Source organism: Chionomys nivalis, chromosome 2, assembly GCF_950005125.1.
Source record: "Chionomys nivalis chromosome 2, mChiNiv1.1, whole genome shotgun sequence".
Lineage (NCBI taxonomy): Eukaryota > Metazoa > Chordata > Mammalia > Rodentia > Cricetidae > Chionomys > Chionomys nivalis.
Genome location: NC_080087.1, coordinates 18,077,290 through 18,099,437, shown reverse-complemented (window position 1 = coordinate 18,099,437; position 22,148 = coordinate 18,077,290). Strand labels below are relative to the sequence as shown.

At 43.2% G+C, this 22,148-nt stretch overlaps 1 protein-coding gene and 1 non-coding gene across 2 annotated transcripts in view; both read left to right on the top strand.

Moving 5' to 3' along the window:
• The window catches only part of Mthfd1l (methylenetetrahydrofolate dehydrogenase (NADP+ dependent) 1 like), a 189,036-nt gene that overhangs the window by 46,683 nt on the left and 120,205 nt on the right, over positions 1-22,148 (top strand). Inside the window, exons 11-16 of the mRNA XM_057761342.1 lie at positions 1,095-1,268; positions 10,747-10,883; positions 12,839-12,885; positions 15,276-15,383; positions 16,280-16,354; positions 18,175-18,277. Of these exons, the coding sequence (XP_057617325.1) occupies positions 1,095-1,268; positions 10,747-10,883; positions 12,839-12,885; positions 15,276-15,383; positions 16,280-16,354; positions 18,175-18,277 (644 nt within the window). The remainder of the gene's footprint in view (positions 1-1,094; positions 1,269-10,746; positions 10,884-12,838; positions 12,886-15,275; positions 15,384-16,279; positions 16,355-18,174; positions 18,278-22,148) is intronic.
• LOC130870574 (U6 spliceosomal RNA) lies at positions 10,051-10,157 on the top strand. Its single transcript, XR_009056719.1, has one exon. It is a non-coding gene; the product is annotated as a U6 spliceosomal RNA (small nuclear RNA).

Below are 22,148 nucleotides of genomic sequence, written 5' to 3'. Positions count from 1 at the left end.
CTCTCTTCTCCCAGCTTCCCGGATACCCTCTAGAGCAGTGCGGATGGCATGTTTACTATTATCTCCTATCCCAAGGTCAGACTGCCCTGGTCCTCTTGTCTAAAGAGAATGATGATAGAGTCGTATGGAGGCTGAGCAGATTGTCAGCAACGCAAAACAGTTGCAGCTGAGGAACTGCCTTTAGCAGCGAGGGTGGTCTCCTGCTGCCCTCAAAGACCACTGTGTCCTCGAGACTGTCAGGGAACGGTTGTCCTCTCATGTGTGATACTCAAGGCTCTGGGAACAAGTGTGCCGTCAGTACTCCATCTTAGACAGATGTTCAGTGGGATAAATGGACAGGCTGGCCCCGAATAAGAGAGACGTCTGGGCATATCGGCCACAGCAGTGTTCTCTGTGGTCCACAGCACACACATTGGTGCTGAGAGCCCCTGTAATATCAGCAACTGTTTGCTCGCCTCATAGTCAAGGCTGGTGCCCGGCCACCCTCCTCATGAAGGTCCCGACTCTCCTGTTTGAGACTGAGTGTCAGGTACTGCATCCTTTCATGAACTATTACATAACGGATGAAATATTTTGAAATATTATTTTTGAACTGGAAATGGGAAAGAGAAAGTATGCAAGGAGATAAAAGAAAATAGCATTTCCATATTTCTGAATAGCCAAGAGACACGTTGACTAGCCACGTGGGAGAGCCTCATGCCCTGGCCTTTCTACCCTCCCGCCGACTCACGGAGCTTGGTGTTCTAGAATGGGTTCACCATAGCCATAGTGCAAAGAACACAATTGCCCTCTCCATGGTATCTTTGTGCCTGACACTAGGATCTTGGTTAGGTGTTCTGTAATAATATCTCAAAAAAAAAAAAAAAAAAAAAAAAAAAGATGGGAAAAAGAAAAGTAAAAAAGAAAGAGAGGGAAAGTCACTTTCTCATGCATCTTAATTGCTAGCAGTTGTGTTTAACTCTGCCTGGGAAAAGGGACCACAGAGCAATTGGGTTGATTTAAGGGTTGGCGGCGTGCACAGATGCTTTTCCCTCGAGCGCCGACCACCTAAGCTGAGGCGACTGCCTCCTTCATGCTTCTTTCTCTCCCTCCAGTGATATTGAGATTTCAAGAGGACAGACTCCAAAAGCTGTGGATGTCCTTGCCAAAGAGATAGGATTGTTTGCAGAGGAAATTGAAGTCTATGGCAAGAGCAAAGCCAAAGTCCGGTTGTCCCTGCTGGAGAGGTTAAAGGATCAAAAAGACGGAAAATATGTCCTGGTTGCCGGGTAAGCCTCCACTGTACATTGAGGAGACATATTTCCAGAACTGTCCTCTGTATTATCTCTGTCCCCTGCCCCTGAAGCGCATTGTGTTGTCAGTTTTGTCCTGGCTCCTTTTTGTTTCCATTGACAGGCCTCCATCTGCCACAAGGATCTCCATCATCCCCAGGCCTGAGCAAATTCATCTTTATTCTGTATAGAGACTAACAAGCTGCTAATTTTACTGGTTTACTTTTCAATTTTTTTTTTAATTTATGATCCTTAGTCTCAAACCCCAAGTCTGTCCTGTTATAGGCAAGGGCTCTACCTCTGAACTATACCACCAATCAAAACAGAAGTGGTTTCTTTTGGCGGTGGTGGAGAACGAACCCGGGGCTTCATGCATGCTGAGCAAGGGCTGTGTCACAGAGCTATACTCCCCGCCCTGGGGTTTATTTTCCTTACTCTATACTTGATATGGCTCCCTGGGCTTCTGCCCCTCCCACCAAGTCCTACATTATGTAGCCCAGAATGCCCTTGACCTTTCAGGCTTCTGCCTCTATCTGCTAAGTGCTGGGGCTGCAGGCATGTGTGACCATCCCCAGCTGTCCTAAACATTTAAATTCCATTTTTCATGATAAAAAAAAATCAGAATAGCAATTGGAAGCATATTATTTTGAACTGAGTAAAGCTTGAGAAGTATGTTATTTGGTATTCTGCTTTCAAATAATGTTTTAAGATGCCTTGTGAAATGTACACACTCTTGTTACTGTCTTGGTAGTTCATTTTCATGTGGACCTTACAAAACTTTATTGCATTTCAAACTAAGGTTGGGCCATTTTCAATTGTCTTGGCTATTACATAAAAAATTGATTGGTCCTTTTTATGAAAGGGGGACAGTTGTTGTTGTTGTTTTCTTTTTAAAAATATATTTGCTAGCTGAACTAGACAACCAGAGATTTGAACTATTTATTCATTGTGACATTAGAGAACATCAAGAGACATATAAATTCTTGTGTGGTCTTGTAATTTTGTGCAGTTGACTGTTGCCTGTATAGGTAGGTAGGTAAGGAGGTGGGTGGATAGATAGATAGATAGATAGATAGATAGATAGATAGATAGATAGATAGATAATAGATTAGGCTTGAGATACAAAATCCATTTATGTCTCAGACAGACACTTTTCTTAGCTGTGTCCTTGACTTCTAGTTAATTTAGGTTAGTTAGTTAGTTATCCATGTTAGTTATCCATGTGATTGCTTTCTGCTTTCTTTTTGTTGGTTGTTGACCTGGTTGGTTTTGAGTTTTTTGTTTGCTTGCTTGTTTTGCTTTTTGTCAGTCAACACAAGCTAGGGCTATCTAAGAAGAGGGATTCTCATTTGAGAAAATGCCCCATCGTATTGGCCTGTAGGCAAATCTGTGGCCCATCTTTGTGTATGTGGATGATTGATGTGGGAGGGTACATTCTACCGTAGGTGGTGCTGAACAGGCTGGCTAAACAAGCCAATAAGCAGCATTTCTCCATAGTCTTTGCTTTACTTCCTGCCTTCAAGTTCCTTCCTTGAGTTCCTGCCCTGGCTTCCTCAGTGATGGAGTATGATCTGAGACTGATAAAATGAAGTAACCCTTTCCTTCCCGAATGGCTTTTGATCTCATGATCTTTTACCATAGCAATAGAAAGCAAACTAAGACAGTTATTTTAAAAAATAACATAGTCTTGCTATAAGAATTTTCTAAAAATACTGAAAATAAACAAGAGAATAAAATATTACAAATTCTACCACCCAGGGGAAACAGTTCCTCAGGTCAGGGTGGCCTCAGACCATCAATAGGTCCTTCCTTAAATGTAGTCACATTATATGTGCTCAGCAGCACACTTCTGCAGTGAGTCTCTTTCCAGTGCCTCCAGATCCTTGTTCTCAGTGGGGCACGGAAGTTAAGGTGTCCCGCCATCACTAGCATAGCGAGTTTCTAGTTCTAGTGTATTGAGAAGGGAAAATGCTTGACAGTGGGATAGAGATGGTCTACAGTTTGGGATCACTGTAAACCATGCTAAAATGAATAGTCCTGCACATCCATATTTGTGCGTTTGTCTCCCTAGGAAGTTTCTCCCGAAGGGAAGTCACTTGTCATGAACTTTTAGTATCTGCGGATTGGTTCTAAGTTCCTGAGGACACCAAACTATGACATCCAAGCCCCTCCTGTAAAAATGTTGTAGAATTTGTATGTAATATCATTTCATAAACATTAAGCCTATGTTCATTAGATTGCCTATGGTTGTTAATATAGCACAAAAGCTATGCAAATATATATTATCCTGTCTTGTTTATGGAATAATGACAAAGAAGTCTGTACTTGTTCAATACAGTTTTTCTTTTTTCCAACAATTTGGTGTAGCACCTCCATTGTCTGTGATTTAAATGTCGCCCCTCAGGCTGCCAGCATTTGTACTCCCCAATTTCCTTTCTAATCTGAGAACCCAACCCTTATATCCTTATACCTGAGTTTAGAGACGTTGGTCCTATCTGCGGGGACTCTGCAGGCTCTACCACTGAAAGGAGAAGCAGGAGGGCCTCATCATTCCTCCACTCCTGCATCCGAGTATGGAGCATCTTCTGGCTAAGGTTGCTCTTAGACAATCTGCTTGATAGAAGATTGCAATGAGCACACACATTGTTGGACACGGAGATATTTACAAACCCCTTTGAGCTGGGAAAGGAGATCCACACCTGCACTTGAAGTAGATAGCGCCCTAAAGAAACACACACACTTTTTGAGGTACACACCCGCACTTGAAGAAGACAGGTTCCCCAAAGAAACACACAGGTATCTTTTTTAATATATCTCATACATGAATTTGCTTCCCTTCTCCAGGCTTTGCACAGTCTTGGTGAGTTTTCCTGAATTTTCTCTCTGTGGTCCAGTCCAGAAGATTTGGGACAGGAGCTGTTGCTCAGTTGTAGAGCTCTTCCTTAGCATATGTGAGGCCTTGGGTTTAATCTCCAGATCCTTTAGGATAAGATCCAAGGATCTCAGGAGAAATGTGTTATCTGATAATAAAGGAAGATTCATGGTGCATTTTTTTTCTCATGAAGTGGCTGTGATATACTCCATCTGGGGCTTGTCCATTTTGGAAATGATGCCGAGATTTAGACACAGCCCCGCCTTGAGCTAAGAACAGAGTTGACATGTCTTAAACAATGATATTGTTATCACGTTCCCCATGTGGGGGTTAAGCCATTAAGGCCTGGCCTCCAGCCACATACTAGATCCAACTTCTTAAGTCTGGAGTCATGTCATCAATGTGGTGGTTACTAAACCAAAAAGAAAAAAAAAAAAAAGGACAGCATTGAGGGGATTGTGAACGCACAGCCATCAGAAGTTAGTGCAGAAAGCACATAATAGACCTGACGTGTCCTTGGCACTGCACAGCCTTGGTCCGTCATGCTTCTTGAATGTACTACATGTCCACTTTGTCCTGGGCATGCCATCACACGACACATCACCAATTAAAGTCCCTGGGGCACATGAGCTCAAAGTTAGAGTTCTAGCTGTGCATATTTTCTGCTCTGATAGAAATACGCTGGTTTAATCATGGAGGAGGAAGGCTTTTGATATTTAATATTTTCTTTCCATCATTTTTAGCTTCTAAGTATCTTTAGGTTGTATTGTGTTAGAGTGTTTGATTTTTCAAAGGTTGAGTTTCTGACTTGAGTTTCATGAAAAAAAATGATTAGATGAATTTAGCTTGGGATTGGAACAGAATTTCTATCAATTTCTACAGTGGCCCTAAATATGCTCCTACTTTTTTTATATGACATATTTATGCAAAGCAGTGTTCTCATCATTGATGATTATTAAGTCAAAATGTCTTTCAACTCTAAAAAATGTTGAAGATGGCTTGTATCCTATAGTATTGAATATGCATCAAGGTTTAATTGTTATATTAAAAACCATTGCACGTCCATCTTCAGTATGCAAATTCACTTTCCTTTTTAATAAATGGTAAAATTATATATACACCAACAAATTGAGTTTTTACATTTATAATTATTTATTAATTAATATTTGATTTGCATGCCTATTTTGTATACCTGAGATTACACAAAAATTTCTTGGTTGAAAAGATTCACAGGTGAAGTAGTATTAGGAAGCCCTGGGCTAGACAACCCTGGGCAGCTTGGCTGATGGCTCACTCCCAGCAGTCCACACTCAGTGAAACATTGCTCTGCATTGCCACATTGCTACATGGTACGTGTGACCCAGCTGGAGCAAGCATACCACGTAAATGAAAATGCAAACTGAACTAGAGTCCTCAAGGGCAGATTTAATGACAGGCGGGCAATCATTCTTTCCCTGAGAATGCATTAAACGCTCTCTGTTGGAAGGGGTCTAGCTTTCTCCTATATTCAAAACCATACAACAAAGCAAAAGACAACCTGTGAAGGTGATGTTGTTGAGTCCTGAGCACACCCATGTCAGAAATATATGGTTTCTAGAGAGCCCATGCCACGCTGTGTTCTATAAGAGTAAACAAATTCAGGAATCAGGCGTGGTGGCACATGCCTTGAATCCTAGCCCTTGGGAGACAGAGATAGGTCGGTTAGTAGTTTAAGGCTAGCCTTCTCTACCCAGCAAATTTCAGGCCAACCAGGGCTACATAGTGAGATCTTGGCTCAATTAAATTAACTAATTAATTCTCCTTCAAATACAATGCCTGATATATTTATCAGTGTGTTAACTAGTTTTAGCAGCTGGATGATTGACATCAGACACATGGTTATAATCTAAAAATGAAAGCTGAACTTTGACAAAGTCACCTCCCTTCTTTTTTTTTACTTTTAGTTAGAGGGAAATGATAATATCAACTCTTACATGCACTGTTCCAGTTTTTAAGAATATAAATGGCCCCTCAAAGGAGAAATATTCTTTCCCATTTTTTGAAATTCTCTTTTTACAGAAAGCGTAGCATAAAGAAACGTCAGAAGAAGGAGAAACTAAACTATCTCACTACTCAGAAGTGTTCATTTTTGTTCTATTTCCTCCCAGGATTTTACCTTTGTTATGCCCATCCTGTTTACATTAAAGATCACACTAGAAATAACATTTTCATCCTCCCCTTTTCTCTGAGTTCCGTAGCATAACACTCTACCATATTTTAGAGACTTCGGATACCCAAGAAATTTTTTCAATAAACCTAAATTGCCAAAAATCCAATCTAAACCTATCAACGGTGGGATGAAAATGTGGAAGAGTGGAGGTTTCATTCTTTTTTAATTGTATTGTTGATAATTCAAATGGAGACCAGATTAGCCCCCTACCCCCATTATTTTTAAAAGCCATTCTTCAGGTTGTAGGATTTCATCTTCGGTGGGAATGACCTGCCCTCCCATCGGCTACACATCCCACGCCCACGATGTTTATACCTACACATGGCTGTATTTGCTTTGCCTGACAAAATAAAAACTACTGGGAATTTGTAACATGAGGGGGCCTGCTTGTGGTTTCTGTCCTGCCCTGTATCCCACAGCCAGCAAGGTCCCAAAGAAAATCACACAGAGGGACTCCATAAGATTATAAAACTGATTGGCCCATTAGCTCAGGCTTCTTATTACCTCTTATCACTTATATTAACCCATTGTTCTTTTCTATGTTAGCCATGTGGCTCAGTATTTTTCACAGCGGGGCAGATCACATGTTGCTTCTTCAGAGTCTGGACAGGAGTGGGAGGAATCTCCTTCCCAGAATTCTCATTGCATCATTTCTACTTCTGGTAGAAATGTCTGGTTTTCCCGCCTATACTTCCTGCCTGACCAATCAGCGTGTATTTAAAACATCATTGACAAAATACAGACAATTCTCCTGCACCAGGAATTGCCTGGGGAAATAGGCCTGAATTGGTCCTGCACCATCTACCCTGCAGAAGATTCTAGAATGTCTGTGAATTCAATGGACAAAAGGGTTTTTAAAAGTCCAAACTGCTTCGTGAGTATAGACTGAATTTCTCACTGGAGGAAAATGGAGATTCTCTGTGTCAGTTTTGTTTTATTTTGCTTTTTCAGAATGTTAAGTATCAGATTTAAAATTTCTTTCTTTGAATGTTTCAATCCTTTATTTTGGTACAACTTAAGAGACAACTGTCCTGACTTTGTAAGACTTTCCCTTTCTCAAGCCGCCATTTGAACATCTGTGAGGTTTTCTTTAAGTTGTACTGACGTCAGAAGAGGACAAGGATCATTAGAAGAAACAAGTGCCAACACGGCCTTTGAACTTTTCACCTCCATCAGCTATAATGGGGAAAACACCCAGATGGACGGCCACATTTATTGTTAGATAGTAAAGGGCTTTTAAAACCTTCACCGCCATAAAGATGCCTGGGATGAGTGCTGTATATTTATAGCTGTTTGCGCATGTAGCTTTGGAGGTCATGGTCAGGTTATGCATACCTGGTGCCCATGATACTGTTTGACAAAACTCAATTTTAAATGTACTCCAGATCTTTACCTTTGTCTCTGCATAAGAAATCTCTCTGACTTTTGAATCAACTTCTTTCCAGTTGTCACAGGCTATCTTGATGAATCCTACTGTCCTTAACAGCAAACAGTACTTAGCTAAGAAAAGGCTTCATAATATTGTCAGACATTTTTGTTGTTGATGATGATGATGATGATGATGATGATGATGTATGGCCTGGTCGGGTGATATTAATGCAAGAAGTGAAGGCATTTTTTCTTCACCTTAGCATGTCAGAGCTTTTATTATAATGTTATCTGAAAAGTCATAAAACTCAGGAAGGCAACTGGAGCTCAGAGATGGTGAGGAAAGCTCCCGGTCCCATTTCCACAACAAAGAGGCTTCCTAGAAACAGAAAGGGAAACTTTACTCTTTTTGCAACCAACCTGATGATTTGGGATCTGAGCTAAGGATATGGGGGAAAATTTAAACCAAATTTTGATATCAAATGCAGAGGTGGGGAGAAATAATATTTTATTGCAGCTCTCCTTTATTGCTTCCAATAAATACTTCCTACTTTGTGACTTTTGCTGCATTGTGTTTGTTGGCAGCAAGCTCAACAGTCCTGTGTTTCCAATTAAGAATTGGATGGCTGGCTGAAGTTTGAGGTCATCACTGGGCGTGTCTTCCTCAGCTCTGCCAGCATATCCTTGGGAGGGAAAATGGGATCCTCCGTGTGACATAAAGCGCAGCTTTACGAACAATGGGTGGCTTTTGCAAGCCAGTGATGTCTGTGGGCTTTGCCTTTCTTTCATTCGTGTTGTATTTACTTCAGTGTGAAGTTAACTCAGAGCCTTGGGTAATGGTCTCCACATTGATTCTCCTCATGCTGTGCTATTTAGACAGTTGGAGAGGGGCCTGATAAGCCCTCTTCCTGTGACCTGGGCATTTCCAGTTTACTTCATCAATACCTAAACTGGCTCATCAGAAATCCCTGCTGTATAGCGGTCAACAACGACCTCCTTGTCACTAAACTCCTCAGTTCTTCTTGGTCCTCACCCTGCTTCAGTCCTTGGTGGCTTTTCATCTCTAGACGTGGTCTTTCTCAGCCTCCTTCCGAGCTATGTCATGTCCTGTTTTCTTCTCCAGATTTCCTTCTTTGACTCTTTTTGGTCTTTTCTGACTGTTCCTTAAAGGGAAACGTACCCAATGGCTCTATTCTCATCTTTTTTCTTACGGCACGTGCACTCCCTGCGCGATCTTACCCATTTGGTGCTTTGAAGTGTCGACTGTGGCCCCACCTTCCATCTGCAGGAGAAACCAGCTAGAGTAGATGAAAGACCAGAGTGCAATGCCTTGTCTATGGCTCATTTCATCCAGGGAATATTTATCTGATAATCACATCCCAGCTTAGCTGTGAGGTCTACAGGAAGCTTCCCTTGGTGTTCTGAAGTGAGTGGAACCTCGTTCCGATGCTCTTAATACAGTGCTTGCTCTGTTTCCCCTTCTTGCTGTTTATCCCAGTTGCTATATTCACTGAATTATCTATATCTCCCATCAGTCGCCTTTGTGTTCCAGGATCTAGCCCAGACCCTGACTCGGGATGGTACTGAATAAATATTTATTGTATGAATGAGCAACAGATCATGTTACTGGGTTACTCTGAGATAGCTAGGGACAAAGAGATATCTGAAGGAATGCCTTTCTCCTCGTGATAACGTCACCAGGTTTTGTAGGTTAGAAAAAACTCTGTCCATAAGCTTTGTTGTAACTGAGTTTCCTAGACACCCTGGCTCACACCATTTGACTCATAAAAGATGAGGTTGTAAGCACTGAAGAGAAAATTTAAGGAATTTTAGTGATGGTTAAAGTATACTGTAGGGTGGTGCTATGGGACCTTACTCAGGAATGAAATATCACAAAATGCAGAAATATTATGACCGTGCAGAAATATGTCTTTGTGTGGTATCCTGGAAGGTCAGCTCCTCCGTGCAGGGGTTTCCTCCTGGGTGTGCAGTGGGACTCGGACTTTCTCATCCAGCATTTGAAAGCCTGTTGTATAGGAAAGCAGTCAACAGGCGGATCCACACTTTTGGCATTTATTCACGATGTTGGCCTCTACAAAATTTCTAATCACAAAGCACATAGTTTAGTTAAATAAGAAAAGGTTTGTTAAAAACCTCAGTGCTTTAAGGAAGTTTATGGTTTCGTGTATTGGGCCAAGTTCTGAGGTGTATGTGGACCACGGGCCCCAGATTAGTGGGACCTCCTAAAATGTAAGCAACAACAGAGATTCAGATGTCTCCTTTGGAACAAGAGACTTACCTCTAAAACCTGTACCTAGAAATGTCACTTAGTGGGCTCGCTTTGGCAACACATGTACTAAAATTAGAACCATACAAGGAAGTAGCATGGCGCCTGCGCAAGGATGACACGCTAATTCACAAAGCATTCCAGTTCCGATATCCATTAAAACATGTATGGGAACACACACGCACACACACACACACACACACACACACAATGTCACCTGGCAATAATGAGCTCATGTCTACCTGTTGGATATGGTGGGATCCAGACCAGCATCTGGTACCTGGGCCAGTAGGGACTTTGGGATCCCTCCTAATCCTGAGACTCTGGCCCTTCCTCACTCACTCAGCAACCTTTGACATAGGTTGCCCACCTAACCTCTAATAAATAGCTCTGGAAAGCAGAAGACAGATAGCCCCAAAAGCCACCACGTCAAGTTGGTGGTTCCAACTATTTTAGCGACTAGCTTTGTGCCCCTCCTTAAAATGAACATTGCTAGCCCTGTCACCCAAGAACCTTCCTTTTTGACCATGTAGCCTTTCACTTTTGTGCCTCAGACTTTAGCTTAAACTTGGCCTCTGTGCTACGCCAGGGAACAATTTAAGAAACCATGGTATCGAGTGTGCGGGGCGAGCTCTGCTCACTGCATATGTCCTTGGATTTGGACTTGAAATCTAAGCTTGGTTTTCATAAGTGTTGTCTTGGAAATGCAATTAAATTCATTCATCTCCCTCCAAACTAGGATCACACCCACCCCGCTTGGAGAAGGGAAGAGTACAGTCACCATCGGACTGGTGCAGGCCCTGACCGCCCACCTGCATGTCAACTCATTCGCCTGTCTGAGGCAGCCTTCCCAGGGACCCACGTTTGGAGTGAAAGGTACCTCCTTAGCAGCTAGGCCAGTTTTCAGAGTAAAATTGGGGCAATAAAAGTTCAAACTGAACATGAGACACGAAGATGGGATTAAATGTTTGCAAGAGAGCTGGCTGATCATCTTCTGTATCCCCTGAACACTCAGGCGTCATCCCAAGTTGAACTTCCTAGTATGTAAAGGCATACATAGGTTGATGCAGGACTGGGGTGGGGAGGTCGTCTGTGGAGCCCCAGGAAGCTGGTCTCTTGGCGCTGTTGCTCAGAACTCCTGCCTCCAGCAGCGTCTTCTGTATCATCCCCTTCTCCTTCGCCAAGCAGTTTTGAAACTCTGCCTATCTCATTGGAGCCTTATCATCTCAGTCACAGTGAGAGGTCTCTTCCCATACACATATGAGCTCTTTAGGTCAGGCCCCAAGTTGCAGCTTGTGGGAGTTTCTGTGTGGGGCCAAGGAGCTCTGGAGAGGAGACAACTGGCTGTGTGCAGAGCCGTGAGGAAATTCCTCTCTGGCTTAGCGGAGCTGATGTCTGGCACCTTCCCCTTCATTACTCCCGCTCTGTTGATTTATCATGAAGTCACTCCTCGGCCCTTACTGCCGCAATTACTGTGTGTTCTTGGCAGCGTGCGGTTTTTAACTGTATTTTATTTATATCACTGTTACAAATATTAATAATTCCTAACCCATTAAGTACTGATTCCTCCTGGAGGGCCATGCATTATGAAGCAGATTGAACATGAGACTTAGAGCAAAGAGTCCAGGGTCTTGTTCATGGCTGGTGTCTCTCACCTCTGCAAGGTCTACAGCCAATCTGCACATCTCTGAGCCCCATCTATAGGTGTAGAAGGGCTTGGAGCACCAGGCTCATCCGGCTATTGTGAGACTCAAATAACATGGAAAGAGCAGGCTATGTTGTAAAATGGCTTACGCGTTTGAGACACTAGTGTCTAGTATAATAACTAATATTGGGAGGGATAAGCAACCATCAGATGAGTTACCTGAAGGTTATCATTTTTATGTCTGGGGTATTCAAGGTAAATATTATTTGGCTTACATGGTGCTGAAGATTGATCCCCAACAGCTTGTCCAGTTCAGGCACCCTCTCCTCTATTGCTTAGGGTCTTAGCTGGAATTTCTCTAGTGCCAGGTTTCTTGCTAGCCCCATAATGGCTCCCTCAATCAAAATATCTCTTTCCTTGTTCTCATCTCTGTCCTTCCTCCATTTCTACTACCCCGTTCCCTCAAGTTCTCCTCCCCCCCCCTTGTCTTCTCCTTCCTCCCTCCCTACTTCCTCCCCCCACCCGTTCTGTTAATTCTGAGGGATGTTCTCGCTCTGCAGACCAGGCTGGCTTCGGGTTTGTCGTAATCCTCCTGAGTCTGCCTCCTGAGTGCTCCACCAAGCCTGGCAGGGAGCGTCAGTTTTTATTTCATGTATGACTTAGATGAAACATAACCAATGTAGACCCTAAAGTGAATTTAATAAAATGATCTCTTAACCTGAAATATGTGTTTTATAGTGCTGATATTTACTGTATTGTATTTACATTTGGGGACATTTTTTGTTTCATTTTTTTCACATTTTTTTTTAAAGTAGGACTTGCTATGTTGCCCAGGCTAGCCTTGAGCTCACTCTTATCTGGTGGGCCTTGAATTTGTGATGTTGCCCAGGCTAGCCTTGAGCTCACTCTTATCTGGTGGGCCTTGAATTTGTGATATTCCTCTCAGTTCCTCTAGGAGCTGTGATTGTAGGCCTGTGCCAACCTTCCTATTTATTCAAAGAAACAGAAGGCCTAAAATGGCATTGCTGGATACAGTGCACTGTTTTTGTTTAATTTTTGTTTGTATGGATAGAATCTCTGGGCCTTAGTAGGCCTCCCCACTGGGTGTGAGTAGCGTTCTTCAGTCTGTCTCTATTGTGTAACTAGATCTGGGGACTCACCTCACTGTACTTGCTCTCTTGTCTAGGAGGAGCTGCAGGTGGCGGATACGCTCAGGTTATCCCCATGGAGGAGGTAAGGCTGTGAGATGCCCACATGACCCTGGTGACTACGTACAGATATGTGTGTGCTTCTTGGTGTGACTATTCACCTTCCATTAATATACGTATATTTTCCTATAGCAAATGAATGTTAACCTGGTCCCTGGTTGAAGTGTTTTACAAATATATTATAAATATATATGTGTGTATGAATGTGTGTGTATGTATGTATGTATCTGTATACATATGCACATGCATGCATGCACACACGCACACACATCATATTGCCTTTCTAAATTCCAAAATTTAGAATCCCAAAATGGTTCTGTATCACCAAGCCTGTGTGGCCTCGAGCCCATTTTAAATAATGTTGTCCTGAGGCCCATCAGTCATCTCTTAGACTGCCAAACTCAGAAATGGATAGAGGATTTGTTCTGCCAACTGAGGCCACAAATAAAAGCGTCTCAGAGAAAATGGGCAATAGGAGTTGATAGCGTTGATCTTTACTTCTCCAAGAACACTTCCTTCATTTTGCTTCCCTTCCCTTTCCTCTTGTGTCTCACCAGGACATGTTCGCTCCTACCCTGCTTTCTGTATCAACTCATGTGGCCGTCCTGAGGCCTCCCTAAGCTCTTGTCTGAGAAGGACACTGTCCTTCCTGTTACCTATCACTTGTGTGTGACTTGAGAGATTGTAACAGGCCTTTGCTCCTGCACTGTAGTCTGTGTGCTCCTCCTTATCAAGTTCCTTGGTGGTGCCTGTTCTGTTTTCTAAGTGGCTGCTGGGATGTAGGGTCTCATGAACACTAACCACTAACACCGGTTCCCTGTTTTCTCTTGGTTCTAAGACTTTTCCCATGCATGGAATGTTCTACTCTTCCTCTGTTCTCACTACCCTAAGTTAGGACCCCAAGACTCTGCTTCACTTCAGTAGTCCCCCCAATTCTTGTTCACAAGCTAGGAGAAGCCAAGACCTGAAGGCCAAATTAAGATGAAGAAGAAGGACCATGAGGGAAGCTAGCGAATATGAACAGAGTGATGGTGCTGATCTGCGTGGGTCTTCAGCTCTAGGGCCCAGTGTAGGACTCCTGGATGACTCTGGGTGTCTTGTCACACACAGAGGCAGGCAGTTTGTCACTTGAAACTGTAGCAAACTGTGTGTCTGCTCCATTGGCTCGTAGCTCAGTGCCTGCCATGTCGTGGGTATTGGTTGAGCAGATTCCATACGCAGGCATCAGAGACTCATAAAAAGCTGTATGGAGAAACGTTAGAATGTGTTCTAGGCAGCCAAGGTACTAGATTGAAGAGTGTCAGTCTTGTGAAGAACGAGGCAAGGTGTTTCCAGTTGGAGAACTCTGTAAGGGCAGTCCTGTGACAGAAAAGGACATAGTCTGTTGGGGGACCACACGATGTCACAGAACTTGACCAGAATGTAGGGTCAGGGTAGGCAGACAAAAGCAGCAGAGTAGACACGAGCCAGCCTTCAGTTCATAGCCAAGAGGTTAGTTAGGTTTGACTTGAAGCATCATAGTCAGCCATTGGAGGGTCTTGACAGGAGATTAGCAGGGTCACACTAGGTTTTGTGTGAGAATATTTATAATTTCAGTCAGGAACAAAATGTAGGATGGGATTTTCCACTCGTGGCTTCATGTGGGTCTTCAAAATGTTACCGACTTGGAAGCTCTTTGGATTGCAGATTTGGAAGTTAGAGATGTGAAAGCCGTAATAACTTTTCCATGAAGGTTTACAAGGGCCAGAAAGATAGACAACTCAGCCATTAAAGCCACTGGCCAGTCAAGTCTAGAACCTGATTTCAAGCCCAGAACCCAAGTAAAGGAGAAAGGAAAGAGATCAATTCCAGGAAGCTGTCCTCTGACCTCCACACATGCCATGACATGCCCACACCCCTCTCTCCACCACATACATACATGGCAATAAGTAAAACTTGACTAAGTTAATTTTAAAAATTAAAGTTTCCAAAGTATGAGTGTGTTGCTTTCATAACTAGTAAGCTTGTGTTAACGCGAAACTAGCTGTCAGTAATGTTTTCTCTTAGTTCAATTTTACTCCCAAAGTCTTGCTTTATTCCCAAGTGTGTTTGATATAGTATAGTTTCCTAAATAATGAAAACATACAAATAAAAGATTGGAAATGAAGACAGTGTGAAAAAGAAACTAGTCATTAAGCCCATGAGAATGTGTCACCTTTAGCCTGTGGATGGAAGAATCTATGATGAGAGAGGCAGACTCTCAATGCTTCTTTGTCATCAAGTGGGGGACTTGACCTTGGTGTTCTGATGTAGGCCATCTTGTCTCGGCTCCTGATACAGACAGATAATGAGCACACTGCTTTATTAATTCAGGCAGCCTTTGAAAACGGTGCTATCTGTATGATACAAACAGAGAGATGTGACTTTTTTTTCTAGTTCAACCTTCACCTGACAGGGGACATCCATGCCATCACCGCTGCGAATAACTTGCTGGCTGCGGCCATCGACACAAGAATTTTACATGAAAGTACCCAAACGGACAAGGTGAGGGGGCCCTTGTTAGCCATCTTGGCTTTTATCCTAGGCTTCCTGCCTCCTTGAGGACTTCACGGAAGATGGTCACAGCCCATCTGTTCTGAAAGTCTATTCAAACTGTGATGGGTTTTACTCATATCCTCACTTCCAGAGGAGGAGAGCTACACTTCAATCAGCTTCTCAAGTGGGTTGATGATCACTGCAGAGCAGCTGGGAGAATTGTGCTGTGCTAATTAGGTCAAAAATTATTCGAGATGAGTCTTAAGTTGTAAAGGTCTTGGGTACATCGTTCATTTTCACTAGGGTCACAGACATGTTGGTCCATTCTCAAGAAAATTGGACTTTTGGGGGAGGGGGAATTGGGGCTTCCAGTACTGGGACTTGAACCCAGGGCTTTGCGTATGAGCTGTACCACTAAGTTTTAGCCACAGTCAGCCATTTGTAAGACTAAAATTACATGCAGCCATCATGCAGGGTGAAAGAGCTCAGAGGCCCTTTCTGCCTTCAGACGCGTGAAGTCCAAGAACCAACTCAGAACTGAAAGCAACTGAGTTCTAGGAGCTAATTCCTCACAGACAAAGATCGTAGGCAAGAGAGGTATTTCCTGGCATGCTTTGGCATAGGGTTCTGACGTTTTTCACTGGCAGTCCCTAGCGAATCTTCCCACGGAACTCAGATAACTCTTTGGTAAGTGGTAAGAGGACAGACAAGGTAGACTTATGCAAACTCTTTGTCCCGCGCCTCATTCCCACCTTGCTAAGCTTTATTAAAATGACAGTGCTCAAGTTGAGATTGTTTCTATCAGCCCTCAAGGCCAATAGAGCCTATAGTGAACTGTGTCCGTTTCCGGGTTCTCTGAGATGTGGCTGAGCCTGAAGCTCTGCTGTGTGGTTCTGTTTTCTTAGGCGCTGTACAATCGGCTGGTTCCCTCGGTGAACGGAGTCAGAGAGTTTTCAGAAATCCAACTTTCTCGGCTGAAAGTAAGTTTCCAGTTCATGGTTTTTAAGAAGAGAACATTCAGGCTGGAAAGAGCCAGTGGTTAAGAGCACTTCTGGAGGACCCGGGTTCGATTCCCAGCACCCACATGGCAACTCACAGTTGTCCATAACTCCATTTCCAGGGAATTTGGCATCCCCACACAGATATATAGATAAGAAAAACACCAATGCACATAAATAAATAAATAAACAAACAAACCTTTACAAAAAAGAGAGAGAACATTCTAGAAACTTGACTTGATTTGGGTTTTCAGATACTTCTTCAGTTATTCCCAACCTTCCTCATGCTGCAACACTTGAGTACAGTTCCTCATGTTGTGGTGACCCCCCAAGTATAAAAGTGTTTTCTTTGCTACTTCATAACTGTAATTTTGCTACTATTATGAGTCATAATGTCAATATCTGATATGCAGGATATCTGATGTGTTACTCCCCCAAAGGTACTTCTCAACCTATGGGTTGAGTATTAATTCAGAATATCACACACAGCTAAGTCCATTGACACACCCCCACACCAAAGAGCTACGGAAGTGATAACTTGTATTTTTTCTTTTAAAGATCATGTAGTTTAAGAAAAAATATTTCCATTTTGTCTTGCTTATTCTCTCTCTCTCTCTCTCTCTCTCTCTCTCTCTCTCTCTCTCTCTCTCTCTGTGTGTGTGTGTGTGTGTGTGTGTGTGTGTGTGTAAGGCAGAGGACAGCTTACAGAAGTTGTCTCTCTCCTTCAAGTGGGAGTTCCTCCAGGTATTAAATTGAGGTGTTAGAGTTGGCATCAGGTACTTTGCCTGCTGAGCCATGGGCTCTGTTTCCTCATGGGGGGGGCGGGGGGGGCAGGACTGCCTTTTAGCCTGTGAGTGCCCTTGTTAGCTTACACATTAGGTTTTTGAGGAGCTTCTCCTGAAAAGAAATGGTTTCCTATTTCTAGCCATTCGAAACAATGGTATGGTAACTTTGGATAGCCATCTCTTGGTTCTGTTTATTTGTTTTGTTTTGTTTTGTTTTTTAGGATAATAATTATTACCCTTTGTATTTGAAAAAGCCATCTTAATTCTTTTCCATATGTTTTCTGGTTCTATTAGCTGCTTTTGTCCTATTAACCATTTTTTTAAAGAAAAAAACCTTTATGGTATAATTTATAACCACTAACTGGCATTAAATATATTTCAAGAAGTTTTTTCTTTTAAGGACATTTTCTTTACAGAATTAAATCCATTAAAGCTTTGTGTTGTTTTGGCTTTATGTATTTCTTTTTTGAGACAGTCTCATGTAGCTTAGCCTCAAACTCCTGATCCTCCTGTCCCTGCCTCCCAAGCACAGGGATTACACGAATACATCACCACAGCCAACTTAAAATTTTTAATTCATTTTTCCAAGTGAAGTAGACCTTTATTCCTTTGAAACTTGGGCATGCACTTCCCTTGGTATGTGCATTTAAAGAGGTCAGTGAGGTAAAGCACCCATGGAGACAACGGGTTGTGCACCTTCCGAGCTCAGTATTCAGGACCACACCAGTAGGTAGCGCCAGCCTTACAGAAGCCGCAAGCACATATGTTTGCTGTGAGCTGCTGACTGGACCCCATTTTCAGATCATAATTTTAGGCTATTCGTAGATCCCCACTATCTTCCACTTGTAGAAGACATACACTACAATGAGTTCACCTAACCCACAGCTCACTCCAAGTTTTGTATTTTGCCAGGACCTTAGTAACCATGGAGATAGCGCATCACACAGGATGATTCTGTTTGAGTCTGGCTTCTTGTTCATTCTTGTTCTTATAATCTAATTTCTCCTCAATTATTAGAGACTGGGGATAAATAAAACTGATCCAAGCACACTGACAGAGGAAGAAGTGAGGAAGTTTGCCCGCCTCAACATTGACCCCTCAACTATCACATGGCAGAGAGGTAGGTACTGAGGAAACCAGAGGGCACTCGGGACCCAACTGGGAGGGCGTGTTTGAGCCCCATATTTAAGTTCAATTCATAAACACTCAGTCTGACATACAGCTGCTTATTCTGGGCTTTATTCTGGCACGTGCAAAGCTAGACATCACAAAGTAACACAACCTTCTCTCAACGTCTTGGTTAGGGTTTCTAGTGCTGCAAAGAGACACCATGACCACAGTAACTCTTATAAAGGAAAATATTTAACTGGGGTGGCTCTCTTACAGTTCAGAGGTTCAGTCCATTATCATCATGGTGGGTGCCATGACAGCATGCAGGTAGACATGGTGCTGGAGAAAGAGCTGGGAGTTCTACATCTGGATTGGCAGGCAGCAAGCAGCTGTGTATCACACTGAACCTAGCTCCAGGAAAGGAGACCTCAAAGCCCACCTCCACAATGACACACTTCCTCCAACAAGACCACACCTACTCCAACAAAGCCACACTTCCCACTAGTACCACTCTCTGAGATTATGGGGACTAATTACACCAAGTGTGTAAGGAACATCTTTTCTTTATGGATCTGCATTGTAAAATGTTTTGAAGGCAAGATCTCTTTTTGTCCTGGTGAGTTCTCTTCTCCCAAACCTAATTTGTTCCTCTACTTTTTAAGAAAGAAACGTATTTTACATTATTCTTTGTTATATTCAGGATCTCAATTGGGAGGGACAAGGCATAACAAAAGGAAAGAGTTGAGCCTAAAGCCTACATCCTTTTTTAAAAATCTTTTGTTTTGCCTGTGTGTTTGTGAATATGCCATATATATGCAGTGCTCCTGACTCCCGGAAGAGGAAGTCATATCTGGAACTGGGCTCACAGGTGATTGAGCTGCCATGTGGGTTCCTGGGTCCTCTGCAAGAGCAATAAGTGCTCTTAACTGGGACATGGGTGTGTGCAGATGTGGGCATGCACAAGCGTGCACGCACACATGGACGGCACCAGTTGACATCGGGGATCTTTCTAAACCTACAATTAGATTGATTGGCCAGAAAGCCCTTCCCTTCTCTGCTTCCCCGGTACAGGGCAGTACTGCTTTGTATCTGAGAGCTGGGGATCCAGCTCAGGCTCTCATGTGACGTGGCACACTTTATCAGCTGAGCCGGATCCCCAGTCCCTCCTGTTTCTGAGACAAGGTCTTGTGATGTAGCTCTGGCTGGTTTCAAACTTGCCATGAGGGCCGGGCTGGCCCGGAATTTGCCCTGATCCTAGAATGTTAGAAGGGCAGGTGTGTTTCCAGCTGTGTCCTACGTATGTGTCACTCTGGCAACTGCACACGTCACAGATCGCCTCAGTGCCCCTCCTCTTTCCCTGGTTCCCTCTCAGTGTCCCCGTTCCTCTCCCTGGCTTTTCATCAAGTCACTTCAGCGGAACAGTGCGCAAAGGACTGACCACAGAGTTCAGCCTGGGGAGCAGCCACCACCCTGCTGGGCTACGTGGCCTTGAACAGTGCCCCTGCTCTGTGTTCTAGAGTCTTGAATACAGCACGGAGAGGATGGTGTCTGTGCTTCACGGGGATGTGGCAGTCTCACCTGATCACCCTACAGGCCACAGAAGTGGTGCATGGCATGTGTCCCGGACCTGTCTGTCCTCCTTCAGAATGTGTTTAACCGACACCTGAATTATAAGCTACCTTTCGCACATTCTCCTGTTTGCATTTCCTTCCCTTAGTTCAGTAGGTTCTCAATGCAGAGCTACCAGCCTGTCATTTCCTCAGTTGAAACTTCAAGGGCTCCTATCCTGGGCCGTCAGGTCGCCATCACAGTTTGTCATTCAGGACTTCTTCTCTCCACCAGAGGCCTGCTTCATTCTCTTTTCTTGGGTGTGGCCCTCCTTAGCCCATCTCTTTTCTAGGCCAGTCTTCTTCCCAGCTTCAGCCAGCCTCCCACCCTTCTTGAGCTGTCTTCCGAAAAACCCATTCAGCTAAGCCAATAAGAACTGAATGTCTCCCAGCAGACCTTGCTGACAAGAGACAAAGGAAGACCAGGCATGGAGTCTTCTCTCTTAACTCTACCACATTTGAGCTACGCAACTGTAGACAAACCACTTCCCCAGTTTCCTCATCTGTATTGAGAAGCTCTTATCCAGAACACCCAAGACCAGTAGCCTTCCAGACTTCATCCCTGAAGTTTCATGGTTTGGGCAGACAACGCAATAATGATAGCCAAGTCTAAACACAAAGGTCATTCGCTGTGTTTACATCTCCCGCTCATAGCCTAAAGGATATTTTAGAGTTTGTGTTGAATAATTTTGTAAATGAAGCTGTTTTAGGCCGTGGGACTTTTCCACTACGGGTATTATGTTAATACTCACAACGTTTGGATTTTGGCTGTGGAACCTGTAGTGACATCAGCCTCCCCACGGGAGGCTCCACTGAAACGTGAACACACAGAAACTCAAAAGCGCGTCCCCTGTGTCCCTTGGAGGGTAACAGCTGTGTTATGTTGTTTCTCTGTAGTCTTTGTCTCCTAAGATTGTTAAAATCTCCTTGAGCACTCTTGCACGGATCCTTTTTTTATTTTAAAGCAAATAATACTATTGTAAAGATTTCATCAAAATCTGTTTTTAAAAAAAAAGCCAGCAACATTTCACAATGTTAATAACTGCTAATCATAATTTTTGGTATATCCGATTTTTCCGACAACTCTTTTACCATTTATTTGTATGGGTTTTATTTCCTACCCAATTCAATTATAACCTAAGCATGTTCTACTTTGTTAGCTCTTTCTTAGGATGATTTATTCATTTTTTTTATTATTATTTTTCATGGTGCTAGAGATTTAACCCACACAGTCTTTGGCATGCAAAACATATGCGCATCTCCAAGCTATATCCCCAGCACCTGGGGTGGTCATTTAAATGACTCTAGAATAGTCCTTTGGGGATGAGCTATATGACTTGTTCATGCCACAAGTCTAAAATCAACAATGTTTTCAGCTGCCAACACGAATAGTTTCAGCATTTTCCTGGGGCATTAGTTTTTCTAGAATTTTTTTTTCTACTAGAAAGATCTGTTATTAAAATGTCATTTGTTTACAAAATGTGTAGTCAACCTTTCAAAAACATCTCTGAGCTTGTGATACTCTTTAAATTGTTTTGGGGGACCTTTTAGTAAAAGAAGAACTGGGCATGGAATGTTTTCAGTATATTTTCAACCATATGTGTGGTTCTGCTGGAAGAGAAACTCTCAGACCAACTGGCATCCCGGCACATCTGCACTCTGCCCCAGCCTCAGAAATCATGGCATATCATCTCTTTGATGGGGACCAGTGTGCAATTGGATTCTCTGTGCGAAGACAGGAAGGATTGGAATGCTCTGTGGTTACAAATCAAGTTTAGTGGAAGTGACAACTTCAAAAGTTAGCCCAGAAAAATACAGACTTGCATTACTGTTCGGGGTGCTAAAGGCAAGCAAATTTTATTGCTGAGGACAAGGCACCTGGGCCAGAGGAATTCGGGCTGACATCTGATGCGCAGTTTGGTCCTGACTAGCGAGTCGGTTGGAGCATGGAGACTCTTTGTTGATGAACTGAGAACGTTTACTGGTAGCGTTTTCTGTCTTTGAGACGAAGTATAAGCCAGGTGCTGGAGTAGAGCTTATGATACTGGACTGTTCCAGAACCACATCACAGAGGCACGAAGGAAAACATATCTCCAGGCATGTATTATCCCCCAAGGACCAGGAAACTAGACTTTGTTATGTTGGGTACCCCCAATCCCCTGCCTCTTAGAGACCCCAACTCCCCCAGAACCTTAGAGACTTGCACACAAGTCCATCCCCTCATCACAGGCCAAGGGCCCAGCAGCCCTACTCATTGTCAGTCTCTAGATACCA